The sequence below is a fragment of the Rhinoderma darwinii genome, chromosome 5, assembly GCF_050947455.1.
Source record: "Rhinoderma darwinii isolate aRhiDar2 chromosome 5, aRhiDar2.hap1, whole genome shotgun sequence".
Classification (NCBI taxonomy): domain Eukaryota; kingdom Metazoa; phylum Chordata; class Amphibia; order Anura; family Rhinodermatidae; genus Rhinoderma; species Rhinoderma darwinii.
Window position 1 is genome coordinate 134426009 of NC_134691.1, and position 22512 is coordinate 134448520.

The following is a 22512-nucleotide window of genomic DNA, read 5'->3' on the forward strand; positions in this document are numbered from 1 at the left end:
CCAGATACAAGGAACTGCAGGGGAAGTTACAGGATGGACACAGTGCTGTTGTCAGCAGCGCTGGTCCATCGAAGTGCAGCAAATAGCACAGCGGTAGTCTGAGAATCAGGTGGCAATTTTAGTTGGACTATGAATGGACCAAGAATCACTGGAATAAAGGCAAAACAGAAGAAAATCATTTACATTTGAAACTTGAATTCTGGGCCAGAGGGTCGCTTTAATATAGCTGCAAGTCAATGTCTATGATCTTAAAGGGATTTTTAAATTTAATTTGAAAATAAAAAGAAAGCTTAATTATTGTATAATGAAAAGTATCTGCTTACATTCAGTGAATGGAAACTGTCATTGTCTACATTTAGAGGCTAAAAACGTGCCCTCATCATGTACCGCCATACAGATGCATACAATGTTACAAATTACCCGCCACTTTCTCACACGTTCATAGGTTAACTCATGATGTTTGTAATGCCCCATGTATAACCTTCCTGGTAAGCCTCATGACAAGATAAACTGGGTTAAACTCTTTCACAAGATTTGCTATTGGATTTTTTTTTTCTAAAAAACATGGTTTCTATTCAGCAATGAAAATGTGTTGTATAGATATTGTAGAACCTTTGACCGCGATGCGCAACAGCACATAATACGTATATTTCATAGTCACGAGCCAATACAGTAGATGCACCATGGCAGTATTTTTTGTCTTTAGGTTATCTGTCCCATGGCTATCCCCTGACTATTTGCCATTAGCATCCTTTTGCATTTCATAGACTAGTATTATCTGCTCGACAGCAGCCATTATTGAAATTTGGACGTAGATGCAATTGGAGGCTTAGGATTTCAAGTGCTGTTTTGACGAAGTGTGACGCTAGCTGAATTCTGGCCAAGCTCCATTTGGTAAGAGATATTGCATTCTTCGAGGTCTTTCCACACTCTTCCCTTTGCCAGTAGCAGTCACAGTGAAGAGGCCACTGGCCAGCAGTGTGTCCTATTACCACTTGTAATCAAAAAGTAATTCATGTAAGAAAATATACACAAACACTACCATTAATTCATTGAAGCTGTGCTGTGTCAGTCTCCATATCATATATTGCAAGCTTTCCCTTCATTCCAAAGTAAATATACCAATTTATATAACACCAGTTTGTTAAGCCCAGCATGAAAGGTCATGGATTTAGCCAAAAATGAATCAAATATACATTTGAAAACATTGTAGTTTAGATTGGACATCCTTTCAAATGTTGCTTTATGGATAAAAATATTTTGTAATGTTCTCACTGCCAACACTGACTATTTATGTTAGACAGGCCCATATACTTATATTTTCTACTTTACATACGTTTTACTGCATATTTGATTTCAGATTCCTATGGTGGGACTTATATAACATGGCTGGTCCACTAGAAGCTGCTACTTAGACTATGTTCACACGTTTGTATTTCTATTTTTCTGTTCCGTCTTAGGAACAAAAAAACTTGAAATAATAACAGTGCCGGGTCCGTCAGCTAGACATCATCAGCTACCAACGGACCCCATTAACTTTTTTTCAGGTTTTTCTCAGTTTTCCGTCGTTGTCTCCGTCATTTTACTGTGAAAAATAGTGCAGCATTCTACATGATTTTTCCGTAAATATTTTTTTACAAAATCTGCGACGAGGACCGAAGATTTCAACAGATGGATTACATCAAGTACTACCTTTAGTGGTCGTAACTGTTTTGGCCTGGAATCTGCCTTGTAAGATTTTTTTTAATGTATCCTGTGCATCACTGCAATACAGCGGAACAACGGTTAACATACTGTACTGGAATCAAGGATTCACCACATACTAGTTTTTTTTGCTCTACAAAGTCCAGAGCAGCGTCTGTCCATATTAATTCAAGGACAGCAGGAAGAAACCAGTGTAGCACTTTATTTGATGACTTCCGTTCTTATGAAATCAGGTGCCACATAATCGGATTCTGTCATCGACTGTATCAGCATAGAGAATAGAAGACCAGTGGTCACTATAGTGTTTATCTCTATTGTTGAATGGCAGAGCCGTCATGATGAATGGTAGTGGGTAATATGCAAATGGAAAGCGAAATAATGTCTTATCTTGACCTTTTTTAATATATAGTGGTATAGTGTTACATATACTGTATTTCTCCGACTTCTGGTACATATCAGATATTGATTGATTGTTTTACATAAGACAATAAATGACACAAAATGGTTTTCCAAAAATGTTACCATGTTGTTTTTTTATTGGAGTATTCTTTGCTTTCTTGCAGACCACAGTGGCTGTGAGGCACCTCTGGTTTGTTATCTCCTCAGTTGTTTTTACTATGTAAACTTTCATAATGTCTTCAGCGTCAACAAACTGCAGGGCCCAGAAATCTCTTGTTTCTATATTCACAATTGCAAATACAAACCTCACTTACTAATAAGTTACTATCCTTCAGCCCCATTGTAATGTTGTGTAAAATGATTACCAGGCATTTCTGAGGTTCACCATGCTCACACATATGTTACATTTTTTATCATTATTGGTAATGGCCACTCTCCTATTATAAAAAATAAAAATAAAATACAGTTTACTTAGTGCTGCCCCTTATGGAATAGTAATATGATGTTGTTTAAGCTAATTGTATGTCATAGTGTAGATGTCATGAATTTTAATCTTCAGCCTAAACATTTATAACTCTTGCTCAGTTTTCATCGACCCACGACAAGGGGATCATCAGAACACAGAATCGGTGAGCAATTTTATTTGTTACTTATGTTGTTGGCTATATTTTGCATACTCACTCACCTTTGGCAACAAAACACAATTTGATCTGAGAAGCAGCCTATTTTATTGTATGTATATGGTAACTGATCTCATAGCATACAACTTAGGCTATGTTCACATCTGCATCAGGGCTCCATTCCGACGTTCTGTCTGAGCTTTCCTTCGGAACGGAGCCCTGACTGACACAAATGGAAACTAAGGGTTCAAGGATTCTGTTGTTTTGATGGATTGAATACCGTAGTCGACTATGGTATTCGTTTCGTCAAAACGACGAAACCCCTGCACAACAGAGACAAAGGGAAACCATTGGCACCGGATCCGGAATAGTGATGGAAACGGAGACCTATGATTTGTGTCAGTCAGGGCTCCGTTCCGACGGAAAGCTCAGATGGAATGTCGGAATTGATCCCTGACGTAGATGTGAACGAAGCCTAACACTGCCTGAAATCTTGTTGTCTCTCTTCTAGCACCAACTGCAATCTGAGCTGAGTGGTGACAAGAACTTCCCCAGGACCTTGTAGATGTTGTCATTCTTTCTAAATGAAATGACAAGAAACAGGGTGCACTTTGACATCCTTGTACCCTTTCACCGTTCTTTTGACATTGCAGTTGGATTGAAGCATTACTAGATGGAAAATGCAAGTGCATGCCTTCTCCTTATCCCTCTGATCTGTCGCAATTCATACCCAACGTAAGGAAGTAGGACTTCTGAGGGGGTGGGGGAAATCAGGGGTATTGTCTCCTCATTACAAGTCAATCCATTCATTTTTAAACAATATTTATTCAGAAGTTCATGTTTAACATTGTTCCGTACATTGAAAAAAATCGGAATAATCAGCAATCTGATTTAATCTGCACAACCTCAGGTTCTTTTAACTGCAGAAGCAGCAACGCGTTAGACTACTGCCAAGCACTTGAAGCGAAATGCTGTATGATCGAAGCCATTAAGAGACAGAACAAGTCATGATCCTCAATACGGCTTTAGAGGGTACTGATACTGTGTGTCCTTGTTCTGCATTGATTGTTTTCTTTTCTCAAGCACACTCACAGTTGAATTCCCTTTTGCTGATGTTGAGTGGCTTGACCCTAACTAAACATTAGGCTTATCTTGCTCACAAAGCCATTGCTTTGTTAAGCACAAGAGACTTGTTTCACTTGTCTCTTTGGGCACAGTTGTTCTAACAGCTTGAATCAGCTTCACAGAAAATTAGATGACAATGATCAGGATAAGACTGTTCGGGTACTAATCAGTCTCAACCGGCAGGGATAATACGCTGAGTTCGTACGAAAGGAATCACACCACACAGAGTCTGGTACAAAGCTCCTCACTCAGCATCAGGCGTCACTGACTTATTTATTAGACACATTTGTTCTATATATCTCCTTTCTCCTGGGGGTGGGTACATGTTATCACACTTTTATAAAAGCACGTATCACTGTAAGCCTCTTGATACTTGTGTCATCCATGGATAGGTTCACCCTTATCTGGTCCTTTAGATATGTCTTCCTAGTTCATAGTTCGTTCATACCAGGAAGTGACTTGTTATTTTATTAGTGCGTAGTCCCTGTTCAGGGGCCATCTTGCCACGTATACTTATCTAATCCTATTACTATTGCTTCATCACAATTATGTACACAACTCTATAGTCTATATTTTATTAAAGAAAGAAAATTATTATAAACATTAACTTCTGTCCACTCCATCCTTCACAAGACTAGCCAGACTCTTGAGCAACCCTGGAATGCGACTTGTTTTGCTGATAGAGACAAGTCAAACCTACAAAATAAATGTAAATTAATATTTCTTAGTATTATGAATTTGCTGGCTATGGGCCTGTATATTCTTCATTATATGAAGTCACATTGATCATAACAGAATGATCTTATAAAATATACAGTGTAAAGTAAGATTAATTCAGGGGCCTTTGAAAATAATGCTTTGAAATAAGGTTCTGGAAAAAATTATGTTTTCAACCGTATCTTTAATTTTTTCATGTAGAATAATGGAAACTGTGAAATGCAACCAAAAGCAAGGCACAGAATGAGGCTAAGACAGCCAAGTTCACTCATATGAAAGAAAATGTAACTTGTAGGTATCCAATGTATTATCAGAAAGAGATTTCTATCTTCTGTGTATAATCTGCATCTGACCACCCTCACCAGTTATAGTTCAAGTCATTTGAGGCCAACCGTACAAATGCAAGGATAAAGTTAAAGCCCGGCAGATTTACTCTGGGATGAGCATGCGATTATGCATGTCTATATGTGGTAGAATGGAGGAATCAACTCAGCTTGGTGTCTTTGCTCCACCACTGCTATTTTAACCTAAATGTCAGTGCTGGATCCTCCTATCTCCATTGTCATTTCATTTATGGACCTTAAAATTTAAGTAGATTTAAGGGGTCATTAGAATAATATTCTGTTTTGTGCTTGGTATCAGCCTTATTAAAGAGTATCCCTTAGGAAGTTCTAGCATCAGTAAGGCTTTGTTCACACCTGCGTTGTGACATTCAGTTGTTCTGCACTGTCAGAGGAGCAGAATAAGGGAATAACGGAAGCAACGGTTCTGTTGCACTATGGACACCAGCGGCCGACGTAACCCATTGACTATAATAGGTTCTGTTGGCTTTCCGTCGGGGTGTCCGTGTTTAATGGACACAATAGCGCAGCATAATGCGCTATTGTCTCCAGTAATCTCCAATAATCCCTGCCGGATCTGCAACGTAGGCCCCTAACGGAGCTCCCCTCCAACGCAGATGTGAACCAAGCCTTAATATTATTATTATTAGCATTATTATTATTTTTACATTAGTATTATTTATTACAGCCCTTTTATGTCTGGGAGGAGATTAGATGGGTCATGAATCCAAGGGCTCCCATATTAAAATCAGCACTAAAGCTGGGCATACATTAGGGATTTCAGCCAGCTGTTTTCTGAAACAACTTGTCGTTCTTGGTTGGTTTACAAAGGTTGTTGCTTTGGGCGACAATGCTATACGTTAACATGACAAATCACTGATCGATCTCGGTCTGGGATTCCATTGATGGGGTACACGACTTTCCAACAAAGACACCTGACAACGACATAAAAAATTCTACACGGCAGATCAAGTTTTCAGCAGATATCTTTCACAAAAAAGCACAGACAGTCGGCAGAAAATGGTCTAAAACTGCTTTTTCAGCCGTACAAAATCTATCGTATGCAAGCTTAACCCTTTGGAAAATCAGTAATAACTAATAGGATCTTCTGCATATATCAGCTGATCGCGTGAAGGGGTAGGATGTCCTCAGCAGAAAAAGAACCAGTGTTTAGCTTGTCTCAAAGGGACCCACAATCTGAAAAGTGGTTGTCCAAACCACACACTGTCTCTTTAAACAAATACTGTCTGTTCTTCCATATACATATAATATAGGTTTACCTGTTCATTAATAGTAAAACATATCTAGGTACTTTTATGCTTGTGTTATTTTAATGCTTTGTAACTTCTATGAAAGGCACTTTTATATAACATTCCCTTGTAACGCATAACAAGAAACTACACTTGTAAGACATGGCGCTTTATGTAGATCTATTCATATATGACCATATAATTGCCCAAGGGCCACAGATTCTTGTATTAATAATATATATGTTACATTCCTTTATCACATGGAAATTTCTACGTGTTCCATATCTATAGGATATTACTATTTGTTCTTAAATAGCATATTCTAAAATAGCATTATTTCCTTATTAATGCCTCGCGTAGTGACTCAGACTTAGTGATATAATCACAGAAGAAAATATTTATGAAATGTTGATTGTCCTGATTTTTGTGTGTGACAAAATCACATTACCGTGTAATTTCTTATTTTTAGTTGTAAGTGTAGTTCCTAGATGTTTTATTTAGAAATTAATACATTTCTCAACTATAATTGGAAGTATATTTTAAGATGTAACTTTACGTAACTGGTTATACAGCTAGCCAAATACACAGAAAAGACAATGCCTTATCAAGTCCATCATTTAAATAAGATGGGTTATTATATACTGCTAGTACAGTGATGTGGGTTCAATTGCAGAAGGTGTGGTCTTTGAAATTGAAAGGATCACTGCTTGACCATATACATCCAAATTTATCCGGTCCTGGGACAACATTTTAAATATGATGGTGTATATGGAGTAATAATACCTGGTATCCTCCAGTTGTGCCCCTATGCCGTGGATCCGCCGTTTTAGACTCCCCTCTGTGCTGTCCCAAAAGTGTCACAGTGCCTCTTGGACTATGAGTTGGAGACACTCCCATTGTTCGCAGATTGGCAAGAGCTGCTCACATGAGGGAGTGTCTTAAACTCAGTCTGAGAAGCGCTGTGGCCATTTTGAGACAACACAGAGGAGACCCTGAGGAGACGGCAGAGGGGCACAGCTGAAGGGCACCAGGTATTATTACTCCATATACGTCATCATATTTAAAATGCTGTCCCGGGACTGGAGGGTCGCTTTAAGGTTTACCAATTACCCATGAGCTGTTCGGAGCATGTTTGATCATTACTGATCACTTTAGTACCATAGGAATAAATATCATTCTTAACATGTGTCAATTACAGTTGGTTTGTTAAGAAAATCATTCAATCAATCATTCAAGCCATCGTATTGGAAATGTGGCTATTTTGGTCACATACATGCTGAAAATTCACTATACAGCCAACATCAGCTGTGTCTAATTTTGTTGTACAAATCAGAACACACACTTATAACCATTAAAAGATCTAGAACCCAATGGAAAAAGGCAGTTAACCAGTTGGCCATCTGTCCCAATTTGGCTAAATTCTACTTAATCAGTTTTCATTTTTGTAAGGGCCATGTATTATATATTGTATTCTGAATCATAGAATATCAAGTAACATTTCCTGTTTCTTTTTACATATTCTCCTCTTTTAACTCTTACATGGAACCAGAATATAAAGTAATGTTCCCTCTTTGAATGGTAACCTGTTATAATCAAATTTTTAAAATGTCACTTAGGAGATAGTATCTAGAATCAATTATTGCATTCAGCAAGGAGGCTAGAGACTAAATTAGTGTCCGTCTAAAAGTAGCAGGCATTTGTTTTTACATTTATGTATGTGTGCTATATTTGGATCAGCATTTATTGTTCCTGGAGCAAAAACAAAATAAACTGTGTAGCAGCAAAAGAGAAGGTGATAACATAAGCGTCTATTAATGCTCCTCGTTCAGAGCTTTCCTAGCCCGTGGCTGTATGGTTTGTTGCTGGCTGGCTAGCTAACTGGCACATAAATAAAAGATGCTACCGTTGTAGCATCTCCTTTATGGAATTGCTACAAATAATGTTTTTTGTGTGTACATACATACAAGATATATATATATATATATATATATATATATATATATATATATATATACTCACATACACACACACACACACACACACACATATATATACATATATATGTATTTATATATATATATATATATATATATATATATATATATATATATATATATATATATATATAGTTATTTATTTTCTAAATTAATGTGAAGCTTATTTCTTTTTTGGAGGGGGGGGGGACCTGCATTTATATATAATTTTATATAAATTTTATTTAATACTTATGCTTATATTTATAACAAAGGCAAAATATATGCTGACTTAAGTTTTTTTTGTAACAAATTACAACAGGGCTGTCATTGGAACCTACCTGCATCAATATGCATACTAACCCTACTGTGGATCCAATAGTCAATACCCTTTTTTCTTACGTGCACTTAATTATTGCATTGCTTTTACTATATATGTTTTATTAACCATATTTGTTAGCCTCTTGGAGGCGCAGACAATTTTCATTTTCATTTTTTCCAAAAGCCATAACTTTTTTTTTCCGTCAATATAGCCGTATAAGGGCCTGTTTTTTGCTGGACGAGTTGTAGCTTTTCATGGCATCATTTAATGTGCCATATAATGTACTGGGAAACCAAAAATAAATTCTTTGGGGTGAAATAGGCAAAAAACAGTGATTCCAACATTTTTTTAAATTACATTTTTACAGCATTTATCGTGCAGTAATAACATGTCACGTTTACTTTAGGGGTCAATAAGATTACGAAAATACCAAATTTATATCGTTTTTTTATGTTTTATCACTTTAAAAAATATATATATTTGTTAAAAAAAAAATAATTTTGTGTTGCCACATTCTGAGAGCCATAACTTTTTTATATTTTCGTCAATTGAATGTTATGAGGCCTTATTTTTTTTACGAGGCGAGCTGTTGTTTTTATTGGTACCACTTTGGGGTAAATGCAACGTTTTGATCACTTTTTTTAACCATTTTTTTATTAGCTAAGGTGACCAAAAAACAGCATTCCTGTCATTGTTTTTTTTTTTTACGGCGTTCACTGTGAGTGTTAATTAACATTATATTAGAATAATTCAGACTTCTATGGACACGGTGAAACCAGTTATGTTAATTTTTTATATATTTTTTAACATGACTTCAGGGAAAAAAGCGGGGTTTTATGCACTTTTAATATTTTTTTTTTACATAAAAAAAACACTTTACTTAAATGTATTTTTGTTTTTTATAAGTCCCCCTAGTAGACTTGAACCAGCAATCATTGGATCTCTTGCACTATACAGTATACTGCAATACTAATATATTGCAATATATCGTGATTTTGACAGGCTTCTATGTGCTTAATATGTGCACAAAGATGGCAGACCTGGGAGCGATTATTAGGCTCCCAGGCTGCCATAACAACCATAGGCACCCCATCGGCGAGGGCGGGGGACGATGGGTTGTCGGAGGGCGCCGCCCCCTTCTTTCTGATGGCTTAGATGCCGACAGAATCTAAGTTATCTTTGATTCCGCTGGTTGCATTGAGGTGTCTGTAATAGCATACTGCCGACAACACCCACTCAATATGGAGAGCTTCAGCCCTTGAGCCCGCTCCATACTTCTCCTTGGCCGCTGTGTTGTACATGTACGTGACATGTCACCAAACAGCAGTAGGCTACACACACGAGTATTTAAGTGGTATACATTATCAATAGTCAAAATTGACATAATAGTTTTACCATGCAACATAGTTGGAATCAATGTGTACAGAAAATAAAAGGTGTATGTATTTTTACTTTGTATGCATTTCATAAATGATATGTAAGGCACATTTATCCTGGCTTAGTTAGTCTGGGTTCACTTCAAAAATCTCTCCAAACGTGTTAAAAAATATATACAGTTGCATACAGATGGCAGCCGTTGTTTTTTTTCCCCCTTCAAATAAATACATTTGCCAGTGACTTTATAAAAAAACAAATCTATACCGTAATGTATTTTTGTGGTGACCTGCGTTTAAAAAGTTTTGCAGCCCACGTTTTTCTATGCAGTAAAAAAAAAACGTATCCAGAAAAAAAAGAAACTGCCATACGTATCTCAAAAGACACTTTAGCATATGTCTACCCCATAGATATCTATGGATACTGTACAGTTTACGTCTGAATACCTTTTTTATGTTTCTAGACATATAATTCCAACTGTATGGAAAAATGAGGTGTGAGTTGAGCAGAGCTAATAACACCATACTAGAATATAGCATAATAGAGCCATTTTCTGTGTTTGTCAGCAGTCGCTTTCAAGTAAGCAGCAGATTCAATTTTACAGATGAAAATTATGGGCTTTATCCTATGTGTAAAGTCATTCTCTCACCCCAAGATACAGCAGAACTTTTTGATAGCCTCTTTCCAACGCAACTACCTTTTCCAATAGAAATATAGAAAATATGCCTGTCTAGAAGGGTATGATGTTTCAGTTAGAACTAAATTGTCATTTAAGAATTGGTTCCTGAGTAGCTTTAATTGGGACACAGGCAGACAGCGATACTATGTAGGTGCAGAATAATTATGAGCATCACTGGAAATGATGGCAGTGCATGCCATGAAGTAAGCTGAAACCTTAGGTTTGTGCAGTCTAAACAGTCTTCATTGAAATGATCCCCTTAGTATCACATGATATAGATCCATACTGTCAAATGCACACGAGTAGGATTATAACGACTAAGATTCTGTAGAAAGGTCTGACTTAGTTAAAGCTTGACATATGACCACTCCAGCTGTGTTATGTCTGCAATTTAATTATTTGCATTTGGAAAAAAAAATGTATACACTTTTCTTACTTGGATTTATGCCAGTCACTGATTTATTTTGGATTGAAGAGGTAGAGTAGGGTAATGGTCATATATTTTTTTATGCAACACATTTAATAATCTTTTAGATATTTTACTAGAAATAGAAATGGTTCACGGATACGTAAAGGCTTCCAAGCAAGATGGCTATTTGCAAAAGGCTTTGCATTTTAGAAACCATCGATATAGATATTCTTACATATCTTAGATTGCATTTCTAGAAAATCTTGGGATTCCTGAAAATCTAGAAAATCTTGGCATTCCTGAAGCTGTTTTAATTTATACACCTTCATGGTTTTAACCATGGACAAAACATTCTGAAAGTGTACCTTCTACTTCAGATAAAATATACAAGTAGCCAGGTCTTACTTTCAGCAGTAAATCTGCCATACAGTATCTGCCATACAGTATCTGCCATACAGTATCTGCCATACCTCTTTTTGGCTTCTGTGTTGTTTGGTTAGAGCTGGCTATTTCTCCTGCTCTGCCTGATACAGTCCATGTAAGTCTTTGGTACCATCCTCTTTGAGGGGGGAGGTCACTTATTGATTCAGTCTTGTAGCAATGAAATACTTAAGGGGGTTTTACGCTTGACGCAGACGAGCGTTCATATAACGCTCGCTGCCGATAATAATTGCCTTGTGTAAAGAGGGCAGCAATTAACAGATGAACGAGCAAATGCTCGATCATCTGCTGCTCGTATCGTTTTAAAAAAGTTAAAGATTATTGTTGTCGGCAGCACATGTCCCCGTGTAAACAGTGAGACGCGCTGCCGACATGATAATAATGGATTGGGACGAGCGATCGGAGTAACGACTGCTCGTCCCCATCCATAGCTCCCTGTGCCAGGAGCAAACAAGCGCCGATCAACGAATATCGGCCAGTGTAAAAGGCCCTTTAGTTATAAGAGTGGAGAGATAGGGCACTGCCAGGCCAATGGTGAATACAATGCAAGTTATTCTAATAATGTTACTAGCTGTTCCAGCCAAATCATTTTGATTTAGCTCTATCTCTCCATTACATAACAAAATAACTAACATCATCCCCTATGACCAATTTATATCTCTATGATGGAGCAAATATGCGGCAAAATGTAGTTTTTCTGACCACTGACTTGTGTAAGTTTAAGATTTTAAAATACGTAATTTTTTATTAATACTTAATTAAATAAGATTTTTAAATAGCAGTAAAAAATGGAACTAAGTTTCATTAAATGCTAGAATGTTATTTTTCCGGCTCACTTTGGAGTAATAGCTTATGAGCTGAATCCAAACGTCTGAGCGTAGCTCTAGTAAAGCTCCTCCCCAATGGAGCAGATGTGGCAGACATACAATGGAAACGTCTGTGGCTTATGTGTCCTCAGGCATATCCTTTCGAAAGAGGTTATCCCACTGAGATTGTGGGCTGCAAAATATACATGGGCAACGAAATAAAATGCTTTTACTGTTCAGTAAGGTCCTTTTCATAAACGGGCCCCCGCAAATTGCTCTACTACCCTCTTTTCAGCATTTGTGTGCGATTCTGCAAAACATGTTTACAGTAAGGGGCTGACGTAGTGGTCTTAGGTTTCCCTCCTGGACTTGCTCCCAGATCATAGGCGTTGAGATTTCCCTGTTGGTTTTCTAGACGTAATATGAGGAATTGTCTAAGCTTTTTTTTTTCTCATTTGCGTCTGTATCATAGCAGCTCCTGCTCCTTATGGTTTTTTAAAAAAAATAAAATGTCACTACTTCTTAATGAGTAGACTACTCTTTATATAACTATAAGGATCTGGATATTCTCAGAAGAATTCTTTACAGAAAGTAAAACTATTTCTTGTGTGCTTCCAGGATACTGACAAAAGACTAAACACAGTTCAGGTTTTATTTTTGTATAACTCTGGATTATGAGATATAAATTCATTTTTGTACCAAGTAACCATTCTCATAAGCACAAAAAATTGGCTGGAGGAGCTAAGCCAAGAAAAATTATTTGCACAAGATCTAAACATATTAAGAATAATTTAGATGACTCGAAAACTGAATGCGTAAAACAATAGGATTCTAAATAATTCTAACCTCAGTTTTAAATAATTTTGTATGAAATATATTCTTGTATGTGTATAAATCTGGAGCCACTTTAAATAATGCAATAAGAGATTGGATAATTAGCAATTAACTAATGTATTTTTATTATAAGAAATGCTGTATAGCTTCGGGAGACAACTTACAGGGTCGCTAAGAATCGAACATGTTGTGTCAGGTTACATCAGACTGTAGTACATCACTACGGGCAGGACAACATGAAGTTTGTGTGCTCTTCCAATGTGTGCATCCCATAATATACAACAGCTTGTGTACGGACACCAAATTCACTTGGTTTGTAAAGGTAGCTGATAAAATAACTATTTTTCTCACTGGCAATAATCATAACAAAGGCCAATATACACATTGATGGATGGCAGGGCTAAATGAAATACTCAATTTCAATTGTAAGGTCTGATTCTTAAAGGGGTTGGCCACCTTGAAATGAAATATTCTGAAACACTCTTAAGTTGCTGTGTTCTGACACAGACAACTGTAAATACCCCATCATTTGCCCCTGTGCTTCATTTCAGGGCCCCATGAACCCCCTGGAACAGGTAAGGAAACAGTGGTCAACACCATTATCCTGTCCATAGCATTCAAAGATGGCAGTGGTCAGCTGATTTGTCTGCGTGACCTCCTCCCCAGATGTCCGCTCTTATGTGCTGGAGCTGAACTTTTGCTGAAAATGTTCAGAATCTTCTGTATCTGCGCATGCTCTAAAAGCATTCAGTAGCGGCACAGAAGAGAAGGTAGCCAGGGAGGCGGTCACATGGCCAAATCAGCTAATCGCTGTCCACTGTTGTCCACTGTTTACTAAGCCGTTCCGGATGGAGAAGGGGATCCTGAAATAAAGCGCAGGGATAAGTGATGAGGATATTTACAGTTTTCTGTGTCAGAACCCAGCAACTTACGGCGCTTTTGAAATCTCATTAGAAAGTGGCCAACGCCTGACTCACAAGATGTCAATAGAGTGGATATAAAAGGGGCAAACACTGTTTAGATCTCATTTCAGTAGTAAGTCTCATGGATCCCAGACAGAAGAAATAAAACCCATTTTGCCAATGCTTAGAAAAAAAAACCATCTGGTATATAAATTTGAGCAGTGATCCCCAGAAGCCCTTAAAGTTTAGTTCTGTTTAGTTCTGGCAGACCTAATATAAACTACTGCTAGGAAGATTTGAATACTGGCACCACATACACTTTTTTTTCCCCCAACCACTGCAAAATCTATTCAATTTTTTTAATAGCTTTGAGATTTAAGCAACGTAGGAGTGTAAAATAAGAGAAATGAAAAGTCCGCACTTCATCACTAGAAGGCAAGTCTCTTTAAGCTGAGAACTGCAAATCGATTTGCCTGAGAATGCAAACGACCCTGATGTTTCTAAGCTAACACAAATACCTGAGTCCGGTTTGAAACAGATTAAATGCACAAAGAGACTTCTGTACACAAAATATGATTATTTCAGACATTTGTAATAAATCAGGTTGCTCTGTATTTGAAATGTCTGTATGCATGGGGCGTGAGACTGGATGCAGAACAAAAAGGGCTTTCACTAAGAGCTCTTGACATACGTGGTTTGTTTTTTTTTAGGCATGCAAAGGCTGTGCGGTTTGTTCAAAATAACTTATATTTGCATTGCCTTGCCTGCATGCTGACATACATATTCAAAAGCAGTTGCTTTGCAGTGCTCTGACATCTTATCTTTAGTATGTCAAAATACTGTTGCAACATGTATTAATCACAAGGCAAAGATTGCAGAAATGCCATCAGTAATTGTAAAAAAAAACAACAAAAAAACGTATCAATTAATGTTAGTGGTTCTTTTTCACTTTTGACGTTCATGGGCAATGGAGGATCACTATTGATCAGACACCGTTTACCAGATAGGTAGGCTTTGAATATATTGAGACTGAGCTAAGTGACTAAGCATAGGCTTATAGGGAGGACTCTTTAACATTATCCTTTATGAGCATCCATATTAGGGGCACACAAAAAATCATAGGCCCCCATAGCAAAATTTAGAATGGGCCCCACCCCCACTGAGAGTTCAAATGTAGAGACAAATGTAGGTTAATGTGGCGCAAGGGTGAAAAGAAAGCTTGGTTGCACCTGACGTTTTCTGTCGCTTTTCTTGTAAGAAGAGTAGCAAATGATAACAAATGAGTTGCACACTGTGCGACTCTGGGAGCCAGTCCGCTTTTTCCGATACAGTTGCAAAGGTTAGAAAAAGTGGCACAGGGGTTTCATAAATATGGTGTTCAGACTAAATGCCATATCTTTCAGTATAGTTTTACCGGAAAAGTGTCATATACATTGATAAATCTCTTCAGTGGGCTCCAAATTCCTTACTTCCCTTTATATAATAAATGATAAAACTGTGGCTGATTGAAGCCACCACTAGGGCGAGCTCAGTGCATATGGATATATACAGCTAATATTGAAAATTTAGAACTGTAAAAATCCCTATGCAGTGAGCTCCCCCTAGTGGTGGCTGTTGGATGAAGTAGTGCAGTACTGAGCCCCCTTTTATCACTAGCCCCATAGAAGTCACATAATCTGCCTCCACAGAAGGTATGCCATTGATCATAAGGCATGTGATCATATCTGGAATCTTTTACTTTATCAAAGACAGATTTTTATATTCTGAGCATTCACTTATAATCGTATACATGGCAAGATATTTTTCTATAGTTCAATCGTGAAAAATATTTCCAATGTAATTTTTTTAAAATATTGTAGCACATCCCTATTTATGTATTTGGGGCTGAACTGCAATATCAGACAGCCCGTAGACAGCAGTGGCGCTGTTTCTGGAAAAGACAGCCTGTGTCTTTGGGCATTCTGTGAAGTTTGTGACAGTGCATATAGGGTACTTTGCCAATGTTGCAGACGTTATCAGTGGGTGGGAGGTATTTCATTGAAATTCAGCTTGTGCATGGACAAAATGAACTTGCTTTATTGTTTTTTCAATAATGAGTTTGTATATTCAAGCTGTTACACTCATTAGAACATTAAAGACTGCCTCTGCAGTTTTGGCTGTGACATTTTTACTTTGAATAATGGACATACAGGGAGCTGAAATGAAAAATGTAATATTGTTTCTTGGTGAAAAGGTGGTAAAGGTTTTCCCTAAATTATGTTAAATGGTTTCCAATTTGTTATAGTCCCTAGAACTTCCAGTCACCTGGGGGTTGCGTTATTCACTGGCTGCCCATTTCAGATATAGTGGAGAGTAGAAAAATGCAGTCTTCTGCTGAAAAAATGTAAATGAAAGGCTAAAGAAGGAAAAACATTCCACTCGAACCAGCAGCGTATGATAATGGAAAGGATGACATAACAGAGATCCCTTTTCTTAAATGATTTCATACCATAGTTTGTGCCAAAGGACATTTCCAAAACCTGGAAAAAAAAGTTCACAATAAAGGTATGCAGAGTGTTGACGTATTTTTTTCAAAAAAGTACACAATTACAGATGAATATTTTGGCAAATTTAAATTGCCTTATATTTCTGACCTTTATTTAGCACTAGTTCTAATGCAATTGGTCATTTTAGATTATAAATGATCTGCTAAATAGTTTTATACTTGTACATGTAAAAATCAGTTGCCTGATGTGCATTCCAAAATTTTTGTATCACTGCACATTCAGACAAAATACATGTTAATTCATTGCAAAGCACATTGTTTACTACCAGTCACCTCATGCTGCCAGTCACAGAGCTGGAACCACTGCCATCTAGATGTACAAATTTCACTAAGTTGCAACATGATACATGAAAATCCTTTGTCATCCAGGGAAGAGCATTATTGCTTTCTAAAATTTTGTAATGAGAACTTCTTCAATATATGGAACAAGTTCTACTTCTGGTTCAATACATTCAGCAGCAGAGATTGATAGTGCTGCATATTAGTTTTATCAAGCAATTTAAAAGCTCATAAAACACTTATTATTCTTTTTTATTATTCTTCGCATACGATGCATATTTATTAGGCCCTGTTCACATCTGCGTTCCGGGTTCCGTTGTTCTGCTCCATCATAGAAGCAGAACAACGAGAAACAGGAAGTGACAGATCCGTCACACTACGGAAAACAGCGATGTCCGAGGGATTCTATTGTCTTTAATGGGTTTCATCGGGTTTCTGTCATAATGCCAGAATAATTGGCGCAGCATGCTGCACTATTTTTCCTGCAAAAACAACGGAATCTGTAACGGAGCCTCCGACGCACATGTGAACAGGGCCTTAGTGACATTTTGCATTTAAATATATGGTATTTATTTAAATAAGTATATCTAAATACATAAATACAATAAATACATTTAAATCAAACATCTTTAATAAATCTCCACAAACAGTAGTGACCAGCATTGTGTAACCAATATACAAAATGTAATGTAAACAATGTGTACCTGTGTAGTTGGCTAACACCACATTTCTTTTTCTATTTTAGATGGCCATCATGTATGGGAAATGGAAGCCAAAACTGACAAGGAAATGTTCAAGCCTGTAAGTATAATTATTTATAAAAAAATCCTAGAACTGCATCATTGTCCGTATCTGTGGGGAATTCCATCACGCACAGTTTATTAATTGTTTTAAACAAGAAATGAAAATGAATGGAAGTGTTACTAGCTGTACCATCAAGGAGAATGAAGACCCCCCATACACATACTATCAACAGAACTGGGTTTTCATTGAGGGATTTGAGCCAACCAATGCTATAAGACCATGGTTTTTAATTCATAGAGGAAAATATGTGTGATGAATTATTAAATATTAATAATTGCATTTTACTTTTTAATTCCAGAACTCACTAGTCGTGGAGATCCCACCATTCCGCAATCAGAGAATATCCAGCCCGGTTCAAGTCAATTTTTACGTCTGCAATGGAAAGAGGAAAAGAAGCCAGTACCAGCAATTCAACTATCTGCCAGCCAATGGTAACATAATGACTCATGAAAGTGTTTCTTATATATCTCAAGCTGGGTGCTTGCAATTTTGTTAAAGTACAGAAATGTCTGTTGTAAAACCGTGTTTAAGAAAATCAAGGCTCTGCATTTTCTTAACTGCTCCTGGTGGATGAGGGAAAGTTGCAATCTCGTTAGAAAGAACTGCTTGTTTTGTTCTGGCTAATCTGAAAAGCATACTACCTGACCTTCCCGTTTGCAAACATCCTATTTGGTGCCAAAAACACATACTCTGAAGGTAGCCAAACCTTTTAAATGGCGCAGTTCCTTGAGGGCTCAAATCTACAGGATACAGTTCAGGGGACGATATTTCTTTTGCATGAGACTTATACAGCGCTTGTGTTTGTGAGCTCAAACAAACAATGATTGGTATTATTTTGGGAATGTCTTTTTTTTAAAAAGATTTTTGTTTGCATTTAGTCTACGTTAGAACAAGTTATGCTTTGAAAGATTGCATTTTCTCGGCACCCGGGGTGGGCTGGGAAGAAAAGGGTGGGAATAGGAAGAAAGGACTCACCCGCTGTTTTGGCAGTAGTCGATGCAAAATTAGAAGCACAACAGCTGTTGCTGATCTGGGTGTGACTGGGGAAGAAACAAAGACTCTTTTTGACAAACCTTTGCGGGGCAGAGGTCTAGCAATCTTCAGCTAGAATCTTGATATTTATGTTTACATGGCCTCCTTACTGGAACATGGATCTGAGCCATGCTACCTCATGTGTGTTGAGATTGGTGCATGGTAATAATTGCGCTGTTTCCTTATTGATTAAGTTAGTACAATCTAACACATCATGAACACACACACACATGGAAATTACTTTTATATATAAATTCTTTTTTATAATATATTTTTTTTTTGTGAAACCTTCACCCCATGTATTCTTTTTTGAAATTTAAAAAATTCCATTGTAAGATATTTTGGATTTCTATGTAAAATAAACTTGTCTTTCTTTGTAAACAATCACAACACATTGTTTGCAGCTCATATTACTGCAATTACGATTTTTATTGTTGCATGTATCATATCATAAGATATAAAAAAAATTGCTGATGAAGAGATATAGCCGAACTCTTCAAATAAGTTTTAAGAATTTAAAGGGTAAATTGGCAACAAAAATATTAATAGGCACCAACATTGTAGTTACTGCCTGAAACAATATTTATGCTTATTAGGGTCACATCATAAATATAGGTCTGGGGCAGAAAAATAACTAAAGCATTTGGAGAAAGGCATTAAGTAGACGGTAAATTTCAGCTCTTTACTAATTGTTAACTCTACATTCTGGGCATTTAAATGATTGTGCTGCTTAGTGTATACCTTATATTTTCTATAGAAACTGTACCAAGGTTGTGTAATATATGACTTTTATGGGATAAAATCGAGTATATTTCTTTTAGTGATTTGCCCTCCATCACAACTTAAACTGCATGGGGACAGGTTCTAAGACATTATTTAAAGCTTAACTTTTGAACATCAGTTTTGTGAATTGAATTATACTTTGTGAATTATGTTTGTACAATGAAGATCAAATTGTAAATTTCATTTGTTTTATTAAAATAAACAGGTTGATTTTATAAACAGATGGCATTAAGTGGATTATGTACAGTAAAAAGTCTCAGGTATGCGGCGAGAAAGGAACTTTGAAAAATATGGTCTTTGTAAAAAGTCCTTTCAAAATGACATCTTCCTTATAAGAAATACTCCCTGGTGTATTAATCACACTATTATATAGTGGTATAGAGAAATGAACCGATGGTGGTATAGTGAGTCATTTCAAGTTCACATGCTTTCCTGTAATATGCAATCAGCTCTTCATGTCATGCATACTGCGTATTACTGAGTAATGCTATTTGCCGGGACTGTAGCTGGTGGCCATTGGGTTGGGTTTCATCTCACATTCTAGACAGACTCAGAGCCTATGATATGCATATATGAAATTGTAGTTTGTATGTGGCCTTAATCATAATGAGATATCCATAGGACAGCTATTTACTGAACTGCAGAGTTGTTTCTAATGTTGATCATTTTAAGTACCTATACTTTCCTTTTTATGTACAACCTATAAACAAGCTAAATACTGCACTTCTTTACTGTGCATATTTTCTCACGCTAACCTCAACGTTCCTTTGTTGTTTTTTTATATATTTATTCATTCCCCTACTTTAAAAGTTAAATAATAGTTTGGTCTCACACTGTTATTCGGAAGAAGAAGGCAAATGTTTAATTCTCATAGAATAGAGGTTAGAGGTGACTGGTTAATACAGAGAAAAACCTGACAAAGACAAACATTACTTCACAAATATGAGTATAACAGTAAAATCACAGATAAGTAAAAAACGTGAAAGGTAGGGCACATACAACGTTTGACCATTTAAACAAAGACAATAATGCAACCATAGGTATAATAAGTGTCATGGATACAGTATATAGACCATACCTCAAGGCCTGCAGTCAACGTAATTGAAGATAGAGGTAGAACAATGAGCTAAAGTAAAGACAACAAAGTTACAAAGAGGAGAAAGTAGGGAAGGGGATCTCAACTTTGTGTTGAAGCTTAATAAGAGAACCAATGATGAGTAAGAAACCTGGTGGGGTACACAAGTACTCATAAACCTAACAGGTTTAGAGGATGAGGAAGTAGTGAAATTACAATGGCCTAGATATTCTCAAACTGGTCCTGGTTCAAAATATTTTAACGGTTCTCATTGACCATAGCCTATGAAATGTTGTTCTTCCTGACTAGATTTAGATGCACCTTCAGATCAAAGTGTTTAGAGGTGTTCCATGTTCTTTTTTTTTTTTGTGTATGTGTTTTTAAATAGTGCTCCCCTTCTGTGAAAGTGAAAGGTGAAAATTCTCTCTATACATTTCCTTGAGGACATAGCCTATACAGAGGAGAGATAGTGGAGGTTCTTTGTGTGACATTGTTGAGGGCAAACTTTAACAAAAGTTTAACAAGTACCTTAAAAAACGCAGATAAGAAAATAAGTAACTGATGTGTTAACAGATTGGACACAGAAATACTGTCAAATTAAAGGGGATTTCCAGCCACTAAAAAATGATGGCCTATCCTCAGGATAGGCCATCAATAGCTGATGGGTTGGGGTCCAAATTTTTGCTCACTGTGAATCGTCGACACGCATTTAGCGGTGATTCACAGGTATTGCAGCCTTTTATCCCATTCAGTTCAATGGAAATGCATAGGAGAAATAGGATTTTTAATGAGGATAGGCCATCAATTTTTAGTGGCTGGAAAACCCCTTTAAGCTAACCAAAGTCTTGAGATGGAAGCATGACAACTGATCAGTCACCCAACAGTGAGAAGCATCCCTGTGGATGCTCTTTTATAACATCAACTTCAGATTACAACTAACTGGCTAAAGAATCCAACAGATCATGGTTTTCCAACTTCTTTGGCCAGACTTTTCTTTTTTTTTTATTCTTCGTATAATAAAGTAAACCCATGAGGGATTTAGCTTATACCCCCACTACAAAAGTATATTGCTAAAATCTTTTATATTTCTTTTATAATGCACATATTTTGTCCCATCCTAGGGAGATACATCGTATCCATTAATGACTTTAATGCCGCACAGCAGGATAGTTGTGAGTTTTAAGATGACAACTAGGTTCCATTGTCTCAAGGTGCTGAAATAATCTGTTCTCTGACACTATAGTGCTCTATCAATGTGGGAGCCATGGAGACCTGTCATATCATAAGAAGTAAGAGGACGTCCTATTTAAGATGTGATATGCGTCTTCTATGCATTTTTATTATCTACACATCAACGTTTTTTTCATCTATTGTTCATCTTTCATTAAATATTAATAATATTCTATATAAAGGGAAATGCAGGAAAAAAACAACATATTTCTCTTTGGCACTTTTGCTCTTTTCCAGACATATTTCTAATCGTAGTTAAACATACTGCCATATTGATATTTATTCTTGCCCACTTTCTTGCAATTATTCTCAAATATTTTATTTTTAAATAATTTTCCAAGAAGCTGCCTTGAAGTCAGCAGTCAGTTTTATACTGCATGTTATAGAAGAAAGTGAACAGCCCTTGTTTACTAAGATAGGGTACAACATTCAATTTCTTTCTGGCAAACAACTGCAAGCTACCATATGAGGAACAATATTTTCTCATTGAGAACAAAATAAAAATATTCAATGTTATCTTATTTCTTTAACATAAATTATGTAACCACAGATTTTGTTTTGACTGGTTTACCCCAAAACAGATTTAAGTCTAAATTAAAGTATATGTCTGGTATATTGGTAAATGTAGAATGAGGAATAGATTTATGGAAAGGTAATCCAAACTATAGTAAAAATCTTTAGCTATGAAAAGCTGTTGATTACATTCTTGAAATGTTGTTATTATAGATGTTACTATAGATCAAGTAGGTTTTGAACATTAGTTATTTACTTAGAAATTGTAATAGTTGTTATTTTATACTAGTATTGGCTAGTATATTGCTATGCTAAAGAGAGAATGCAGTAGGATGGAGGTGGCTTGTGTAGAAGG

At 36.6% G+C, this 22512-nt stretch overlaps 1 protein-coding gene across 1 annotated transcript in view; it reads left to right on the top strand.

Annotated features, from left to right (window-relative positions):
* The window catches only part of NFATC1 (nuclear factor of activated T cells 1), a 163769-nt gene that overhangs the window by 63312 nt on the left and 77945 nt on the right, over positions 1–22512 (top strand). The window contains exons 7-8 of the mRNA XM_075828152.1: positions 17466–17521; positions 17823–17955. Coding sequence (XP_075684267.1) covers positions 17466–17521; positions 17823–17955 — 189 coding nt within the window. The remainder of the gene's footprint in view (positions 1–17465; positions 17522–17822; positions 17956–22512) is intronic.